Source organism: Sus scrofa, chromosome 8, assembly GCF_000003025.6.
Source record: "Sus scrofa isolate TJ Tabasco breed Duroc chromosome 8, Sscrofa11.1, whole genome shotgun sequence".
Taxonomy (NCBI): domain Eukaryota; kingdom Metazoa; phylum Chordata; class Mammalia; order Artiodactyla; family Suidae; genus Sus; species Sus scrofa.
This window is the reverse complement of record NC_010450.4, coordinates 125,374,110-125,395,286: the sequence shown is the minus strand read 5'-3', so window position 1 is coordinate 125,395,286 and position 21,177 is coordinate 125,374,110. Positions and strand designations below refer to the sequence as shown.

The window sequence follows — 21,177 nt, the reverse complement described above, 5'->3', positions numbered from 1 at the left end:
TTATATGGTTCAAAAATTCAAAACAAAAAGAAAATATTCCGTGATAATCTATGTGGGAAAAGAATGGGAAAGAGAATGGATGTGTGTACATGTATAAGTGGATCTCTCAGTTGTACAGCAGAAATTATCACAACCTTGTAAATCAACTACACTTCAATACTTTTTTTTAAAAATGAAAAAAAATTCAAAACAATATAAAACAGTATTCAATGAAGACTAACATTTGCCCCGTCCCCATTCATTTTGCTCCCTTACCCACCTATCATGTTGGTAACCATTTTCATTAGTTTAGTTTGTATTCTTCCATTGTTTCTTAATGAAAATAACAATATATATCCCACTCAATACATGCCTCCCCCATGTATCCTGGAGATCTTTTCGTATAAGTCCCGTAAGGGCATTCTTGCCCTTTTTTCAGGTATGTGGGATTTCTTTAAGTGGAAATACCACAATTTATTTAACTAGCCTCAACTGATTGGTTTTGTTTCCAATCTTTTGTTAGTACAAACAGTAAATAACCTGTACATTCATTACCATTCATCTTGTAGAAAGAATTACTTTTATTTGTACAGATAACTTTTCTCAGCATTTGTTTGCTTCCTGGAAACTATAAATTTAAAATAATAGAGGTGGTGTTTTTCCTTCTTTCCATTCATTGATCATTATTTTGCTAAGGAGTCATTAGTCTTCCTAAATATATTCTCGTTGGCGTCAATTTAAAATGCTTCAAAAAAGACAAAATAAAATAAAATAAAATGCTTCAGTATAGAAGCATTCTAAAATAGGTTGCATTTAGGCAAAGGAAATCATAAACAAAAAGACAAATATATTGAATGGTAGAAAATATTTGCAAATAATATGATTGATAAGGAACTAATATCAACATATATAAATAGCTTATTATAAACAACTCAACACCAAAAAGACAAAAACAATTTAAAAATGGGCAAAAGAGGAGTTCCCATTGTGGCTCAGCAGTTAACAAATCCAACTAGGAACCATGAGGTTCAATCCCTGGCCTCGCTCAGTGGGTTAAGGATCGTGTGTTGCCATGAGCTGTGGTGTAGGTCACAGACGCAGCTCAGATCCTGTGCTGCTGTGGGTGTTGTGTAGGCTGGCAGCTACAGCTCGGATTAGACCCCTAGCCTGGGAACCTCCATATGCCACAGGTGCGGCCCTAGAAAAGACCAAAAAATAAAAAAATTAAAATGGGCAAAAGAACTGAACAAATATTTTTCCAAAGAGGAGATGCAGATGACCAAAAGGCACATGAAAATGGTGTTCAGCGTTGCTAAGCACTGGGGAAATGCAAATCAAAACCACAAACAGATATCACTACACACTTGTCATCAAACAGAACAAAAATAAGTGTTGGCAAGGATGTGGAGAAAAAGGAACTTATGTACACTGTAGTGGGAATATAAATTGGTGCAGCCACTGTGATAAGCAGTTTCCTCCTTCCATGGTAAGGAGGTTTCTCAAAAAACTGAAACTAGAACTACTATATGATCTAGAACTTCCACTCCTGAGCATTTATCTGAAAGAAACAAAAACACTAACTTGAAAAGATACCTGCACCACAATCTTCATTGCAGCATTATTCCAAGTTGGCTAGGTATGGAAGCAACCTAAGCGTCCAGCAACAGATGCAAGTATAAAGAAGATGTGGTATATATTCAAGACACACACACACACACACCATGCAATACTACTTAGCCATAAAAACAAACGAACTTTTGCCATTTGCATCAATGGTGGACTTGGCATTACTCTGAATGAAATGTCAGACAGAGAAAGACAACACTATATGACATTACTCATGTGTGGAATCTAAAAAATACAGCAGACTAGTAAATAAAACAGAAAGGAAGCAGACACATATATAGCGAACAAACTAGTGGTTACCAATGCAGAGGGGAAGGAAAGGCAACATAGAGGTAGGGATTAAGACGTACAAACTATTAGGTATAAAATAAGCTACAAGAATATATTGCACAATGTGGGGAATATAGCCAATATTTTATAATAACCATAAAAGGAGTATAACCTTTAAAAATAGTGAATCACTATGTTGTACACATGTAACATATATATGTGATATGATGTACACATGGTACGTCAACTATGCTTCAGTTAAAAAATAGAGGGAGTTCCTATCATGGTGCAGTGGTTAACAAATCCAACTAGGAACCAGGAGGTTGTGGGTTCGATCCCTGGCCTTGCTCAGTGGGTTAAGGATCTGGCGTTGCCGTGAGCTGTGGTGTAGGTTGCAGATGCGGCTCGGATCCCTCGTTGCTGTGGCTCTGGCGTAGCCAGGTGGCTACAGCTCCAATTGGACCCCTAGCCTGGGACCCTCCATATGCCACAGAAGCAGCCCAAGAAATGGCAAAAAGACAAAAAAAATAAAATAAAATTAAAATTAAAAATAGATTGCTTTTGTACAAATATATAAATTCACTAAAAATAAATGTATACTGGAAATGAGTGAACTGTATGTATATCACACCTCAATGCAGCTGTTACAAGTGAAAGAAAATGCCTTAGTGATTTTTTTTCTGTAAACTGCATTTTCTCACGTGTGATGTTCAAAGCTTGATTCTCCTCTCTGAGGAGACAAGTCCCTCCAAACTGTATCATAGGTCCTCTTCACTCATTTCATCCTTACTTTGACTTCCATACTCAAGGCTTCAGCTGTCGATTCTATGCAGATGACTTCCTATTCAACACTTTTAGTCCTAAATTCCAGGCCCATATGCTCAGCTTCTTTTAGGATAGTTCTCTGTGTATCCTTTTGGCCCCTGAACTTCCTTCGACAAATCCCAGAACGGAGATATCATGTCCTACTCTAAACCAGCTCTTCATTCATTCATTCAACAAATAATTACTGGACTCCAACTGTGCATCGGCCCCGATTAGGGCCACAGCAGTGGACAAAAGGGATAAATTCCTTGCCTGCATGGCACCTTTGGCCGACTGGAAAAGACGCAATGAAAAGGACTGCAAGTTACAGAACTCTTTTTAAGAAGAGGAGGATGAAGAGGAAAAAGAAAAGGAGCTATGAGTACAAGGAACTGTGTCCAAGCTGTTATCTGCCTGAACTTACTCTTCTGCTCGAATAGCCTGCCCTTCACATACGCGCATGTCTTCCAGCCCTGTGATGAGTCTGCATCCACAGACTTCATCATAGTTTCCTCAGTCCTCCTTTTCCATTGCTGTCCGAACTATTGCAGTGACATCCTGCAGTCATGCCAAACAAATACAAAGGAGGGCCAGAATAATCTTCCTGATCTCATAATGATGGTTATGTAGCTTTTCTAAATTAAAAACTTACAAATGAAGTCAGAGAAAGAGAAATACTGTATGCTCTCATTCATATGTGGAATCTTAAAATTGGCTAACAACGAAGTCATTGATACAGAAAATAGATGGTTGCCAGAGGAAGAAGCAGGGCTGGGGGTGGTCAAATGGTTGAAAGTGGTCAAAAGACACAAACTTCCAGTTACAAGATAAAAACGTCCTGGGATGTCAGGTTCAGCGTGGTGAGTAGAGCCAATTAATACCGTATTGCATATGTGAAAGTTGCTAAGAGTGTAAATCTTAAAGATTCTCACCATAAAGGGGAAAAAACCTATAACTGTGTGGTAATGGATGTTAACTAGACCATTTGGCAATATATACATATATTAATCATTATGTCATATACCTGAAACTAAAATAATGTTATATGTCAATTATATCTCAATTAAAAAAAAACCCTACATTTGCTTAAGGACTGACATCTATACTTTGGATCTTTCTTACCGGATCCCAATCATTTTTCTATCTGTTTCTCTTTCTACTTACCGTCCACCCAGCAAATTTGAGGTTCTTTTCTTTTCCTCCTGCCATTTTTTTCTCTACTTGGAATGTTCCAGCCAGAGATTCCCAAAGTGGTGCATAAGCATCACCTGGGATATTGGTAAGAGGGCACATTTCCCACCCCAGACCTCTGGAATCACAGTCTCTGAAGTCAAGGCTGAACAATCTGTGTTTTAAGGAGCCTCTAAGCAATCCCAAGGTGTAAAGTTTGAGAAACACCACTCAAGTCCAAGTCTGTCCCCTGAAATTCTAGGTGTACTTTCAGTCTCAACTCAAATGTCCTTCTCACTTCAAAGTCAGATTTCCATAGACGTCGTCTCCATTTCTTCAAAACTTCCAAAAAATTTTGTTGGCTGAAGCATGTGTTAGGGTAATACAAATTTTTGTATTTTTGATGTACATACATTACTTTTGGTCCAAAAGAAAGTCTAGTAATTATGGCCATTTTATTTGTGAGTTAACCAGGTGTCTGTGGCTTGGGTTGCAGTGGTTGTTGGGGGTAGGGGAGAGGATGATAGGGTCAAGAGTGGACCCTGTGAACTCTGCAGATTATTTAAAAAGAAAGAGATTTTAAAAGAAGCCAGTGTAGTTTTTCACTCAAAAAGAGTTTAGGGGAGTCCCCAATGCAGCGCAGTGGGTTAACGACTTGGCTCGTCTCTGTAGCATTGGCTGTTAGATCCCTGGCCAGGTGCAGTGGCTTAAGGATCTGGCATTGCTGCAGCTATGGTCACAGATGCAGCTCAGCTTAGAGCCCTGGCTTGGGGACTTCCATATGCTGCAGGTGTAGCCAAAAAAGGGGGGGGAAAGTGTGTTAGGGGAGTAGAAGGGGAAGCAGGAGACAACAGAGCATAGGAAAGGGCATCAGGCAAAAACAAGAACTAATTGTCCCTTATTTCTCCTCATTCTCATCACGTTAGCACTTGAGATAACTAAACAATCCAGTAGACAACTGTCCACTCGGAATGCCTCAGGTGGCATTTGGTGGAGGTAAGGAAAACTCCTCTTGTATTTTTTTTTTTTTTTTTTAGGCATGATTAGAATGAGGGACATTGGGTACATGATTTGAATACTTTTTTTTGGCCACACCCACGCATATGGAAGTTCCTGGCCAGGGATGGAGTCTGAGCCACAGCTGCAACCACCAACATTGAATCCTTAGCCCACTGCCACTGAGCTGGGGATCAAACCTGCGCTGCCAGAGATGACACCGGGATCCTTAACCCACTGCACCGCAGCAGGAACTCGAACATTGTGTATATGACATGATTTTAATAGTGAGTTGTTTCAACCTCCCTATTCCATATGTATTTCCTATTAATTTTCTGATCACTTAAATAACTTCTGATAAATTAATCTTCTGATAAAATAAGCATGCTAGCAAAAGCTTGGGTTCAGACATATCTGTCCAATTTTTCAGCTAAATTTCAATAACAGCTTGGAGACAAGGTAATATAAAGTTGTCTAGAGAACTCAGAGATGATTAAAATGATAGAGATGGTATATTTATACATCTCTGGCATTTAATCCCACTCTCCTTTGCACTATATTTAATCCCATTAAATAATAAAGTTACTTAATGATTACTGAATACATACCATGTATTTAAGTTATCAAAAAAACCTTAAACACAAATACATTACCTGTATTTTTGGCCAAATATCTTGCTATTGCTAGGCTCTGGTGAAGGTTAAGTCCATCAACTTCCAAAATGGGGATTTTGCCAAATGGAAGAGCTTAAAATAAAACGAGCAAAGAATCAACTTCCAGAACAAGATCAAGTTATAATATTTATATTTTACTGGTAATTGTGTAAAAACAAAGCACGACAGTAACATTACAGAATTCTTTATTTATTTATGTCTTTGCCTTTTATAGCTGCGACCTACACCACAGCTCACAGCATTGCTGGATTCTTAACCCACTGAGCGAGGCCTCATGGATACTAGTTGGGTTTGTTACTATTGAGCCACGATGGGAACTCTCAAAACACCATCTTTTTGAAAGCATATACTTAGCCAAATGAATTAATCACAATTTTCCCAACCAATGCCTTAGTTTTAAATACATTATTTTGGAGAGAGGGAAAAGAAAAAAGGGCCGCTTATAATCCTATGACCCTAATAAAACTACTACAATCAACTTTCAAATAAATGTCTTTAGTATGCCCTAAATAAGTACAAGATTAACTATGGTTCAGCTCGGTAATGACACCATCTTTGAGTACTTACCTCATAAGTGTGCCAAGTACTATTCTAGGTGTCTGAGATACTGCAGTGAAAAAAACAGAGTGCCCAAGAAAGCTGACATGTATTGTAATGCCTTCTTTGAAGCAAAGTATATGACGTCTCTAGTATCTGTGGGGAAGGAGAGAGCTTCCTTTGTGCTGGGCATTGTACCAAACATGTGACATGCCCATTGGGTCTCCTGATACTTACAAAAACCCTATGAAGTAGGTATTAACTACAATTTCATTTTGTAAAGGAGGAAATGAGATGAAGAGAGGTTATGTAAATAGTCCAGATCTCACACCTGGTAGAGATGAGATCCAACCTGAAGTCAGCTGGAACTCTTGCTCAGCTGTTTTCTAGCTCTAAGAGCCATGTTCTGAGAAAGATATTAAAAATCAGAGCAAGCCAAGAAGATGGTATCCAAGTGAGAGAGGTGTCTGAAAACCACTTTATGTTCTGTTGGCCAAAGAACGTCATGCTCTTCCCTAAAGGAGACAGAACAAACCAAGTGGGACATAAAAGCTCACCTCCAAGATGGCACTGCTAACATATGGAAGAAGAATCTTACTTATTCTGACTATCTGTAAAATGCAGAACAAGAACCAAAAAGTAAATTTTTTTTTTTGGTCTTTTTTTGCCTTTTCCAGGGCTGCTCCCGCAGCATATGGAGGTTCCCAGGCTAGGGGTCTCATCAGAGCTGTAGCCGCCGGCCTATGCCAGAGCCACAGCAACGCAGGATCCGAGCCTTCTCTGCGACCTACACCACAGCTCACGGCAATGCCCGATCCTTAACCCACTGAGCAAGGCCAGGGATTGAACCCACAACCTCCTGGTTCCTAGTCAGATTCGTTAACCACTGTGCCCCAATGGGAACTCCCAAAAAGTAATTTTTAAAAGGGCAGATTTTAATTCAAGATGAAGAATAATCCTGCTACCATTGGGACTATTGTCAGTGGGATGTGTTTTCTTAGGAGATGGTAAGCTTTCAGCTACTGGAAGCATTCGAGCCAAAGTTGGGATCATTGCCAACAGTTGTTAATATTGCGCTGCATCTAACAAGAAGAAATTTAAGAAGACAGATGCTAAGTCCTTTATTTGGTTCCAGAAAAATAATTTCAGGGTGTTGGAGTTGTAACTTAACAGGAACCACCTGTCAAAAAGCTTTAAGAGATTTAGTGATGCTGAATGTAAGGCCTCAGTGTGATATGGATGCCAAAAGAGCTACTGTGATCTTGGTAAAATGTCTTAGAATAATGTTTAGACTTGTGCCAGGAGTGATTGTCCCATTGTGCTCTGGGCTGTTCTTAGGCCTGGAACATTGTGTTTCCCCACAGGCACCACACGTAAAATAGCAGGCATGGTCTAACAGGAGCTTGTTCTACTTGGGTGGTGAGGAAATCCAAACCAGGGGAAATAAATGGAACACTCCAGAAAGAGGAGAGAGTTGTCCCTTGGACCTAGATATGACTGCAGATCTGAGATAGTCCATGGGAAAGGTATCTAAATCAAATAGAAGAATCGGGAGTTCCCGTCCTGGCTCAGTGGTTAAAGAACCCGACGAGTATCCATGAGGATTCAGGTTTGATTCCCTGGCCTCGATCAGTGGGTTAAGGATCTGCTATGGCCATGAGCTGTGGTGCAGGTCATAGATGAGGTTCACATCCCACGTTGCTATGGCTGTGGTGTAGACCAGCAGCTGTAGCTCTGATTTGACCTGTAGCCTGGGAACCTCCATATGCTGTGGGTGTGGCCCTAAAAAGCAAAAAAAAAAAAAAAAAGTCCAAGACCCATGTGTCAAAGCCACATGGAGGTAGATTTCAATTCTGTGTAAGGGAGATACTTTTAAAAGTTCTCCTCCCTCTCCTTTCTGTTCTCTCTTCACAGAATTTCAGAGATGTTAGACCTCCTAAACTGAATGATTTTCAGTTTTCCTTATTTTTTCCTCTCATTTTTCCCATTATATTTTCTGAGGGGTTTACTTACTTTTCATCATTTTATCAGTTTGCTTCAAGAACTTTTTGTCTCCAACTATTCCTTTTGGAGTATAGAATTTCTTCTCTTTTCTCTGAGGATTTTATAGTTTTGAAGTTTTTTTTTTCCTCGCTACATCATCTTGACATCTTCAGAGGTGTTTGGTTTCAGGTCTGCATTATATTAGAGGCTTTTTTCAAATATAGATTAACTTTGGACTTGCCATTCTTTTTTTGGTCTTTTTGGTCTTTTTGGCATTTCTAGGGCCCCTTCTGCGGCATATGGAGGTTCCCAGGCTAGGGGTCTAATCAGAGCTGCAGCCGCTGGCCTACGCCAGAGCCACAGCAATGCGGGATCCGAGCCGCGTCTGCAACCTACACCACAGCTCACGGCAACGCCGTGATCCTTAACCCACTGAGCGAGGCCAGGAATTGAAACTGCATCCTCATGGATGCTAGTCAGGTTTGTTATCCTCAGAGCCGCGACAGGAACTCTTGGTCCATCCTCTCTTAGTCTTAGAGTTCCGGCTGTGGTACAGTGGGTTAAAGATCTGGCATTGCTGCTCCAGTGGTATAGGTCACAGGTGCAGTTTGGATTCGATCCCTGATCTGGGAACTTTCATATTGCCATAGGGGTGGCCAAAAAAGGAAAAACAACAAAGTAGTGTCCATGCTTCTAACTGGGAAAAAGGGATCTTGTGGTCACGATGTTTCTTCATATTCTTCCAGGCAATCCTTTATCAGCGGCTCTTAAAGTTATCTTTTGCAACCAATTCCTGATCCTTTTGGGGGAATCTTTGGAGCAATTCAGCTTGCTGCTTCTCCTCCAGGAAGGATTATATTTAAGCATTACTGGCTTACTAAATCACCTTAACATTCTTTGACTTGCTGTCTAGATTCCAGAATTTTGTGCTATCATTTTCAAGGTTAATTTCTCAGTCCTTGGGGTGGGGTAGGGGTGCCTTCAAAAAAAAAACGCTTTAATGTTAACAAAGAAGAGAGAAGATATAAACACATTTGCACAACGATATTCGAGATGATAGCAGAGGGGGTGGTCATACCGAGTTTCAAACTCCAGAGAGCCTTCCTAAGTTGGAAAGAAGTCCAGATAAAATCTGTAATAGAAACTGTTTTCCAACTTCTATTATTAGCTTTTTTAAAATCAAAGTAATAAAATCTTGACTTTTCAGCTAGATCGTCGGTCACCCACAATAAAGTTAATGTTTCCCAGTTTCCTTTGTAGTAACAGATGACCTGTGACTAAATTATTTCCAAAAGAATATAAGCAGAAGTGATGTGTGAAACTTTATGTTTATGCTATTAAAAGGAAGAAAGGTGTTCTTTTTCTCTTTTATGCTTCCTGGGAGCTAGAATATGGAAGGAGAGTGAAGTGGTTACATTGTGTAAATAAGAACGCACTATGGGTGACAGAGGAACAGAAAAGAAGGAACCTCATCTTTGAGAACTTCATGGAACAGAACTGGGATACTGACCTGGGCTTTTCTGCAAAAAAAAAAATAAATAAATTTATATCCTCTTTCAGCCATTTTTGTGTTGGGTGTCTGCTAAAACATTTAACAGCTATTTTAATCATCACTAACCTTAAGATCCCTTTCAACTCCAAGAATCTATGAAAATATTAAGAAAATACAGTAATTGCATTTTAATAACAATACAGTAGGGTATGAGGAATTCAAAGAACTTTTATCTAAAAATATAAAAGGCAGAATTCATTATATGTACTATCTTCACAGCTTGCTACCTATCTTAATTAATGGATAAAATTAATATTCACCTACTTTTGGTTCACAGAATTGAAAAGCTCATGTACACATTCTGGTATCAGAAGAAATGCTTAGATATTAATAGGAAAGTTTCAGAAGAACAGGAAATAAGATATTATATCCCATCAGAGAGGAGTTCTCTGATAAGATAAAGAGTAGTTAAGGGTGATGACTTTTAACGAATTCACGATTCCCAAAGTCATGAGGCAATATTTATTGTTAAAATAATTATCGTTGTTGGCATTATCTAATGCAAACAGTTTGAACCACAGCATCAAATGGACCTGGGTGGAAAAATTAGCTGAACCTTGCTAGGGCTGTGAACCCGGGAAAATTACCTAAACTGTGTGCTTCAGTTATCCCGGCTACACAATAGAAACAATACATCCCACATAGATATGCTAGAAAAATTAAATGAAACGGGGTCTCCAGAGTATCTCCAAGTGCTGTCACTCTACACGTACTCGATAGTTTCCTTCAACCTCATCTTTATGTGAATTTTTAATAATCTAGTCATAAAAATAACTTTAGACATAACATTTAGCATCTCTAGGTAACATGGCAAGCATCTAGAAGATGACTTACAACTTACAGGTGTTTGTTTTGTGAATAATACTTCTTTTTCCTTTTTTTTTTTAAGTGCTTTTTTTCTTTTTCTTTCTTTTTTTTTTTTTTTTTTTTTTTTTGGCAGATCCCAGAGTGCGTGAAGTTCCTGGGCCAGAGATTGAACAGGGATTGAACCCAAGCCACAGCAGTGACAATGCCGGGTCCTTAACCCACTGCGCCACAGAGGAACTCCCTCAGCTGTCCCCCTTTTTTTCTTGTTAGGGCCACACTCGTGGCATATGGAGGTTCCCAGGCGAGGGGCTGAATCAGAGTTGCAGCTGCTGGTCTACACCACAACACCACCAGATCTGAGCAGAGTCTGCAACCTACACCACAGTTCACGGCAACATCAATCCTTAATCCACTGAGCAGGGCCAGGGAGCAAATCCACATCCTCATGGATACTAGTCGGGTTCCTTACACTGAGTCACAATGGAACTCCCTACTGTATAATATTCCTCAATTCTTCCTTATTGTCCTGTGTGCTAAGTAGCTTTTTTTTTTTTTTTTTTTTTTTGTCTTTCTGCTATTTCTTGGGCCGCTCCCGGGGCATATGGAGGTTCCCAGGCTAGGGGTCCAATTGCACCTGTTGCTACCGGCCTACGCCAGAGCCACAGCAACGCGGGGTCCGAGCCGCCTCTGCAACCTACACCACAGCTCGCGGCCAACGCCGGATCGTTAACCCACAGAGCAAGGGCAGGGACCGAACCCGCAACCTCATGGTTCCTAGTGGGATTCGTTAACCACTGCTCCACGATGGGAACTCCGTAGCATGTTTTCACTGGGCTCCTGCCTAACTGTAAATTTGTTTTTTTCTCTGATCAAATAGACCCCAGTTTCAAACAGACCCTAGTTTTGTTCAAGGTATCCATCCCTCTCTCACCCACTCATAAGCTTCATGAAAATTCCTTCCATCCTCGGCTTCAGACTTGGATTCGATGTCCTAAGGTTCTTGCCACCTCCTTGCAAGATTGGCTCAGAAATGAACACATGACCCAACTTGAGCCAGTGAGACACGAGCGGTTTGCTGAGGTCTTCTGGGAAAGTTTCTCCTCATTCCTCTGGCAGCACTTAGGTATGCAGTGCTTTCTCTTATAGCCGCTCCGTATTGCTGCTCCACGCTGTAAGGAGGGGTTGCAGCAACATATTGCTACTGGCTGCATGGTGCAGTCAACACACAGAGGAGGAAAAATGGATAAAGTCAGCGGTTGAAACCTGGCCTACTTCCAGATTTCCAGTTATGTGATACAACTCATTTCTTTGTTATTTAAGCCATTGGAGCTTCGTTTTCTGTTAGAGCAGCTTATCAGATCCATTGTACAAACGTTATTGATATCTGAGCAAGCCCATCTAATTCCAGTGGTCAAAAGTTTGACCTCAGTATCTCTCCATTTCAGCTCTTCTGATAGAGAGCTTCGTGTTGGGTAATTTTTAGATGCTCCTTCTGTCAGGTTTGAGTTTTCACCTCAAATAGGACGTTTCCTGAGTCACATAGCATTTATTTAACTCATCTGAACTGATGCTTCTCAATGTAAAGCTACATGAGATTTGAAAACATTTTTCTTTTTCCTGAGGAAGACAAAAGGTTCTGGAAACATTTTACCTACATGCATTTCCATGCACTATTTTTATGCTACTTACTTGGCTTGATTTGGGGCCAATCAGCTTGTTCTATTCTGTGGTCTTCATACTTTATGTCCAAATATGCAAATATATAACGAATAATTTCTGCTCTCCCCCTCATATTAAAATAAGTGAGTTTGTAGTTTGGCATGGTGTGATTCTAGAAAGAGAAAAATAGAGGGATTATTTTAACAGCCCTCTAGAGATGTTTCCACATTTTTCTTGGCAGACTTTTTGAAAACTTTATGGCATCTTCTGAGATAACCGGAGGTATTAGAGAATATTTCAAAACCAGAATTATAAATCACTAGCCTAATAACACACGGGGAAGACTTGAGAGAAATAAGAGCATCACTGTCTCCCTTTAAAAACCAGCTGGAACATTCCTGTGAAATAACCAAAGTCAAGCTTTATTTATAAAAGGATATCAGAGTAAAGTAAAAGGATTTCGGAGTAAGAGGGTATCTATATGCCAACCTGCAGAGGAGAAAGTCAAAAATTTTCCATTTTAAGATATTTTTGTCCTGCCTTCAGCCAGTTGTAATGAGTGGTGGTTGACATTTGGTTTGCTGTTTGCTTTGGTGACACAGCTGAGTGTGTGAGGACAGCTGGGTAAGGATTGCAAGGGCAGGGTACATGTAAGAGGCATGTGAACCGGCCATGTCAACCTGTCATCCCCTCTCTTTCCTTCTCTGCTGCTTTTCCCCTTAGGCGTCAAGGGCTTGGGAAATTTTTGCTCGCTTCTCTTGTGCTACATCCATGCTCCAAAGAATTTATTGGGTTGCGTGTACCATACAAACATACCCCTTCGTGGGGACATCTGCTGGGATGGGACAATGGTGAGCATCGTTCTTTATTCCCAAGGAAGGAAGAAAGCCAACTTTCCTTACATTTGAGAAAGTTTCCTCATGCTGACCATATTGGTTAGATGGAGGTCATTACAGAATACTCAGAGAGTATTCTGTAATCTGTATCATTTCATTTCCACTGTTTCATAGACAGTTAATGATAAGCACTAAAGTAGAATGCATTATCATTTTCTAATGATTAGCCAACTGTGAAAGAAACATTTCCATTTGAAATTCAGTTCTTTCCCTTAGTTTCACATACCTTTGGGCTAGTCAACAAAATCTCTCTGAAGTTCAAAGCCCACTTTTCGTAAACAGATATACAGTTAGGGATTTGGGAATTTAATGAGGTAACACATGGAAAGCATTCAGCACAATGCAATAATACTGAATTCATTCTATAGTCAAGAATAATCACCATAAACACAGCACACGGAAACCTATATAATAACGATCGTAATTAAATAAAAATGGTAAATCAAGTTTAAAGTAGTCAGTGTAAGCAGTTTGTTCTCTACTAAGGAAGTCTTTCAGAGAAATTAATGGAATATTCAAGAAAAAGAAAAGTTGGGCTCAAGTCACAAAACAAAGTTTCATCTGAAATCACATCACATAAAAGATCGACCACACATCATAAAAATCTAGATTGCCAAGCTCATATCTCAAGTGTCTATCTGTGGAGAGATGACCGGAAATAACTGTCGGATTGCCTATCTAGACCCCCTCAGGGTCCAGGAAGTGATGGTGATAGCAATTATGAACCCTTTGCTCTGGGCCTGAGTTTTCCACATCTAGATGCTGGGGGGGGGGTGCTCCCCCTTTTTTTTTTCGGCACTGCCTGGAGCATCCAGGCGTCCTCAGGCCAGGAGTTGAAACTGAGCCACAGTAGTGTCAATGCCAGATCCTTAACGACTAGGCAACCAGGGAATTCCAAGGTGCTGCTCCTTGTAAGAGACAGAGTCACCTAAACCACCCTGTGTCCTGCCCACTCAGATTAACCAGGCAAGCCCCTACCCAAGCGAAGTGTGGCACATATCAGCATGTGAGGGAATATTGTCTGCAGACAGAATTCACCAGACTAGATGAATGAAAATTCCAACATTTATAGCCCCAAACTCCTTTGGGGGAGAAATGCGCATATGGAAAGTTCAAATGAAGTGCCCATCAAAACAAGGAGACTGTTTTCCAGGTTTCTTAGAAATGCCAAACTTAGAAATAATGGGAAAGATGGAACACAAAAACAAATAAAAAGACAGTAAGTTTCCTTCAGAAAAAGAAACCATTTTACATGATCAGAGTAAAGGGAACCCTCTTATGTAGGAAGTAAAAAGCATAATTTTACAATTCCTTGGTCTATTGGTTTTAAATCTTAAGAACGAATATAGTCTTCAGAGTGGAAAAAGTATCATTCTTGGCTGCAGTTTTTATTTGAAAATCATTTTACACAAAATTTTTAATTGATTTCTATGCTGGTCAATGCTTCCAAAAGAAACAATGTATTTTTTTTCTTATAAACATTATAGGTGTAAATAGAATCATCTAGGTCCATATAATCAGCATTAAAAATTAAACATGACCTTTTCTCAATTGGCCAAATACCACATAATTGCACATGAAAATGAAGGAGTTGTTTTGTTGATAATTTGCAATACTCATGTAGTGTATTTTGCTCAAGTAAAGAAGACATTTAAAAATTCTTAGCACAGGTTGCTAGCTGTCTACTCTGTAAATAGATCTTTCAGATTTGGCACAGGCCCATGAACCGCTGACAAATGCTTATTTTTCCTTCTAGAACATCTTTTCAGCAGTCATAACTCATTAATCCAACTGTACTTGCAATCACATTTCTGTAGTTACCTGCCTGGTTATGTTTTCTCCTGAACAAGAGTCTGGTTTCTTGATTTTTACAGGATATATGTGCACATTTTATAACATGGAAAATAAGTCCTAAAGGCAAAAGCTGTTGGAAATATTTACTGGCTCTAAAAACCCTTCCTGTGTTTTATAAGCTTTTGCATAAAAACTAACAGGAGGGATTCCAAGTAAATGTTTCAATGGCCAAGGAAAACAGATAAGGAAATTTAGAGTAGTCTAAAGATAAGTCTAGAGGATAGTGTCTAGAATATATTTTTACCCCTCGTAGCATTTAGCAATATTATCAGTTACATTGATCTCACTTTGTTAAAGCCTTTATGTCATAAGGATGATGAACTAAAGGAAGAAGTTAAAACATATCCCCACCCCCACAAAAGGATGCACTGAGGAACAAGTAGGTAGACCCGTGGAAGGGAATTCGTGGTTTTAGAGTTAGCGCTGCCAGGAAGTTCCCAGGCTAGGGGTTGAATCAGAGCTGCAGTTGCCCGGCGACACTACAGCCACAGCGACGTGGGATAGAGCCACATCTATGCCACAGCTTGAGGCACTGCCAGATCCTTAACCCACTGATTAAGGTAGCAGATTGTACCCACATCCTGCATCCTCACAGACTATGTCAGGTTCTTAACCCACTGAGCCACAACAGGAACTCTGGTATTTGCTGAAAAAAAAAAAAAAAAAAAAAAAAGACTAAGAAGAAAGAGGGAGAAGGATGGTGGGAACCTAGCAGAGTGAGAGTCCCAGCTTTGTGTGATCTGATTGGACTCAAATTCTCCAGATCATGTTCTTCAATAAACCTATTCTGCTGCAGGGACAAAAAAAGTGAAAAATTACATAAAACGAAAATCTAAAGTTAGAATTAAGGCTAGAACTTTGCCTGGCCAAATGGACAGAAACAAAATGCCGTGAGCTAGACTCAGAATTCTGAGAGAGGCCACAGCCAGCCAGGAGCTTAGAGTCTTCACAATAAAGAGGAATAAAAATCTTTCACACAAGGAGTTCCCTGTAGTACAGTGGGTTAAAGAGGTGGTGTTGTCTCTGTTGTGGTGAGGGTTTGATCCCTGGCCCAGGAATCTGACCATACCCGGAGCATGGCCAAAAAGGTAAAAAAAAAAAAAATCCTTCACACAAGATAAGAGGCTGGAGGGATGTACTGCTTGCAGCTAGAGCCTGCAGGCTTTTCTATAAAATACTTAAAAAGGGTCAAATTACAAACCTCCAGTAAAGCTGATTCAGAGGAGAATATATGGGAGTCACAAATAATTAAAATTACAAATAAAAGGGGGTTATAACAGCAGATAAAGTAGATCATTAAAAATCATAAGCTCGGAGTTTCCTGATGGCCTACTGGGTTAAGGACTTGGCTTGTCAAGGTTGGATCCCTGGCCTGGGAACTTCCACATGCCACGGGCACAGATGCAAAAGAATATATATCATAACACTACAAATAACTGTCACTGAATGTGAAGACTTAAATGGATACATTGAGAAACACATAAACTAATACAATCAGATCAAGAGATACTGAAAGTTTGCATTTAACAAGGGGAAGAAATTGGAATTGGTAATTAGTCACACCCTTAAATGATACCAGACCCAGCTGATTTTACAGGTGCATCTTACTGAATCCTCAAGGAAAAGATAATCCTTATCTGCTATAAGTAGTTTCAAAGAATAGAAAAACAGAAAAAGTGTGAAGATGTTAAAAGAGGAATATCACCTATAAATAAAGATATAAACATCCAAGTAACTTATTAGCTGCTCAAATTTAGTAGGGTATAAAAGGAAATTCAATGTAATGTTGACTGTACCCCACAGCCCTGCAAACCTTGTAGTTGCCCAGCCTCGAGACCAAGGAAAGAACCCGAAGACAACGACAGATACGTCAACGGATATTGGAGGGCGGATCTTACATGTCTGAGGTGAAAGGTCCTGGAGCAACACCCCACTGTGCACAGCAGACCCCAAGCAGGATGTGGCAACCAGTCCCACTACTATTTATAGTGGGAAGACGCTACCATTTATTGGGCGAATTGACAACAGGTTGGCTCATCACTTACCAGGGAAAGCAGCAGCAGGGACAGGGGCAAGCGCATAGGCAGTTACTAATTAAGCCCTATAATTAAGAGAATTGGATGGTCATGTGAGTGAATCAGGGCCTGGTGGAGCAGGGGGTGTACAGAGAGCCAGACAACAGCCATCTTGAGTGGCCTGACATACATGTAATGACAGGACAGGGTTTATCCTAGGAATGCAAGATGTTTCAACCCCAAAACATTGATCTGTATAATATAGTATATAATATACCCTATGTTATATGCTAATATAACATTTATCTGTATAATATGATTTTCTTTTTTTTGTCTTTTCAGGGCCGCACCCATGGCATATGGAGGTTCCCAGGTTAGGGGTCCAATCGGAACTGTAGCTGCTGGCCTATACCACAGACACAGCAACGCAGGATCCGAGCTGAGTCTGCGACCTACGCTACAGCTCACGGCAACGCCAGATCCTCAACCCACTGAGCAAGGCCAGGGATCGAACCTGCAACCTCATGGTTCCTAGTCAGATCCGTTAACCTCTGAGCCATGATACGAACTCATCTGTATAATATGATAGTTAATATATATACTATAATATATTCATCTGTATGTTTGTTATACAAACATTCATCTGTATAATTATACTGTATAATATACTAATATACTGATAATATATCTGTATAATATATATGTATATTTTTCAGTAGATTAAAAGAGAAAACCCATAAGCCATATTATCTTCTCAATGGGTGCTAGATTAATAATAAAATTAATCATTAATTTGTGGTCAAAACCCTCAAAAACAAAATAAAACTCTTTAGCAAACTGGGAACGGAAGAAAAACTTCCTTAATCTAATAGAATCTTTACAAAAACATAGAGCAGACGTTATACATAATGGGGGACCAAAATGGAAGCATTTTCATCGGCATCAGGAATAACAAGAAGCTCCCTGGTACCCTTACTCTTCAGCATGGTCCTAAATGGCCTGGATAATTCACGAAGGTCAGATAATGATAAATAACCTATGTAAGGAATGGGAAGAAAGAGACAAAGTTGCCCTTATCTGCAATCAACCCAAGGGACTCTACAGATGAACCTGATTCTAAGTTTCAAGTGGAAATGCTAAGGACCAAAAGAGCCAAGAAAAATTAGGAGAAAAGAAGGTGAGGACATGACCTACCAACGAGCAAGACATGGATGGGCAAAGCCCTGTAATAACAGCAATGTGATGTTCAGGGCTGGATATAGGGAGGCGCAGAGCCTCCCAAAATAGAACCTCAGATATACAACAGACAAGGTATTGCAGTGGGGCATGAAGGAACTGGACTAAAGAGGTGCAGAGATAAAGGAGGAAATATATGCATAATTAGACCCCGACTTCACCTAATACACAGAAATAGCACCCAGGTGGATTGTAGACCTAAATGGGTTTGATTGGCCTTGACAAACTCCAGTATCAGGCGGATCTCTTATCTCCTGTCAGCTTCCTTTCTGAGCCCTGCCACATTTGTTCTGGGTTGGGAACCTCATGTAGGGAAAGCTGCATATATTTTCTGAAATGATATAGAAACAAGAAGTAAAATGTTTGATCCTGCTTAAGGATCTTCTTTACACCTAAAAACCAACCACCTGTTTCTTTCCACATCAAAGAAAGTTATGTAAAGTTCTTAATTCAACAGATAAATAAAATGCTTGCTTAGACTGCTGTTTGAAAAGGAAAATCTACAGTTTCTCAAAGAACATATGAATGGATGACGAACAAACACCCTGGATAGAACCTTTTACAAAGGAACTCATAAACATAGCCATTAAGTGCAAAAGAAAATACAGCATTTAATATATGTGAAACCTGTTTAGAAGTTAAGTATCTTACATAGAATATAATCATGTTCTCGAAACATTTTACCTTGGATATTTCCTTTCTCCTAGGTTTATAGATCTTTTTATTTTATATAACACCAATGCATTCCAACGATTAACAACAACTAAATATAGGAATATTTCATCCCAGAGGCAATTTTAAGGCAATCATCAAAAACACAAACTACCATAATAAAACCATTTAATTTTAACTAAGCCTATATTCTAACTTTTATATTGCTGTAAAAAGCACAGTAAAATCCAGTCTCAAAAATTTTAGTCTCTGCCAGAAAAGGGATAGCAATCCAAACTCAACTTTCTGGCAAAGGAAGCTAGTATTCAAATATTTTTTTTAATGTACGTTAAAAATTTCAACAGAAAATTGAAAAAAAGCAAAACAAAACCCAGTTTTCAGAGTAATTTTGATGGATAGAAACCTTAAAAATAAGGGATTAAGTATTAACTATTTTATGGTTCAATCCCAAAACAGGTCACAAAACAGGTCACTCAGACATGTGCAGAATATGATAGTGATAAAAATAAACCCTAAATTGAAGAGCGAAGGCTGTCTCTTCTCTGATCTTTGTATAGATCAATCATAGCACTTACTTGGGCTGTATCTCTGTGGAGTTCTAGTATCTTCTCTGCCTTCACATGTGACTGCATCTTGGCTTTATATGATGAGTAAGACAGGGTCACCAGCCAATGGGAGAAAAGGTGACTTTTCTTACTTCCACACAAGTCTCTTCCTTCATTTCTTAGATGAAATAAGCCTGCAAAAAAAGTGCAACTCTGCAAAGACTTCTCGTTATTCTTGGCATTTTATAGGATCTCTGTGTATAACTAACCTAAAATATTTGCATGCAGTTGGTAAAGCCGAAGTTATAGGTACTGAAGTATGCCTATTGCTTGCTACATGGTTTTGTTTTGTTTTGTTTTGTTTTGTTTTGTTTAAGTCTTAGAACTCTAGGCCCCTGGAGCAAAAGAAGACATGAAGTCAAGAAAACCACTTGGTGGATGTATACAGACTTGCTTTCTCACTTCACTAGATCTCCTTGGCAAGTGCTTGACCCACCACCTCCTCACCAGAAACCTCCTCAAACAGCTTCATCCTTTATGTGCTCTGCTGTGTTTATTCCTCACAGTTTTGGACGACATACTGTATATTGTTTGATTTCATCCTCCTCCTGTGCAATGTCAGCTCCACAAGGGCAGGCACTTCATTGCTGAGCTTACAGCTGTGTCTTCAGTATCCATAGGAGTGCCAGGTGCACCTGTAAGCGCTAAGAGAATCTTGATGAATGAATGACTCCAGATTAATCTCACTATCCAAAACCGTATTCCCTTTTTTGTATCCTCTGACTGCAGTGCTATCCTAACTGAACACTCATCAACCAGAGTCAGGTGACTAACGTTGCTATTGTCGGTTACACAGTCCATGTACTAAAGCTGCTCCTCTAGGTATCATCATTAACATACAAACTCAGGTTGTTTCTCAAAGGCAAGATGAGTCCTGAGCATGGACCATCTGGCCAGAGACAACCTGACTCCCGAAACTACGATTAAGAAATGTCACAAAAGCAACACCGAGTAGTTAGGCTGCAAGCCACATGGGAAGTCCAAGTAAGCCAGAAAAAGACAAACACCACATGATACCACTTATATCTGCAATCCAATATACGGCACAAATGAACCTTTCCACAGAAAAGAAAATCATGGACTTGGAGAATAGACTTGTGGTTGCCAAGGGGGAGGGGGAGGGAGTGGGATGGTTGGGGTGCTTGGGGTTCATAGATGCAGACTATTGCTTTTGGAATGGATTAGTTATGAGATCCTGCTGCGTAGCACTGGCAACTATGTCTAGTCACGTATGATGGAGCATGATAATGTGAGAAAATAGAATGGATACACATATGTGTAACTGGCTCACCATGCTGTACAGTAGAAAACTGGCAGAACAAGCAATCCAGCTATAATGGAAAAAAAATCTTTATATATATATATATAAAAGAAATGTCACGAAAGGAGTTCCCATTGTGGCTCAGTGGTTACTGAATCTGACTAGCATCCATGAGGACTCCGGATCGATCCCTGTCTTTGCTCAGTGGGTTAAAGATCCGGCGTTGCCCTGAGCTGTGGTGTAGGCCAACAGCTACAGCTCCAATTCAACCCCTAGTCTGGGCACCTCCATATGCCGTGGGTGCAGCCCTAAAAAGAAAAAAAAGAAAAAGAAAAAGAAACCCGAACTCAAAACCAAGGTGGCGTGGACCTGAGGCTTGTCTCCCACTCCCTTGCTTGACGCCCCACAGTAAATCCTTCCCTGGCTGCAAACTCCCACCATCAGAATTTGGCTTTCTGCACTGTGCACATGAGATCTTTGCCCAGTTTCAGGGCCATATTGTTTAAAGTAAATGTGGAAGGGAAGATTCCTTTACATCTTGTTGATATTCCTTGCACAGATTAGTAATAAATGCCCAAAAG

At 39.8% G+C, this 21,177-nt stretch overlaps 1 protein-coding gene across 2 annotated transcripts in view; it reads right to left on the bottom strand.

The window, feature by feature from the left end:
- HPGDS (hematopoietic prostaglandin D synthase) overlaps positions 1–19,381 on the bottom strand; it is a 30,161-nt gene extending 10,780 nt beyond the window's left edge. Inside the window, exons 1-3 of one of the 2 annotated variants that reach the window (XM_003357079.3) lie at positions 19,306–19,381; positions 12,088–12,229; positions 5,499–5,591 (exon numbers count right to left, since the gene is read on the bottom strand). In XM_003357079.3, the coding sequence (XP_003357127.2) occupies positions 5,499–5,591; positions 12,088–12,229; positions 19,306–19,362 (292 nt within the window). In that variant the 5' untranslated portion in view covers positions 19,363–19,381. Of the gene's footprint in view, positions 1–5,498; positions 5,592–12,087; positions 12,230–16,705; positions 16,799–19,305 lie in introns of those variants that run through there. The other variant, XM_005666983.3, reaches the window with a different exon arrangement.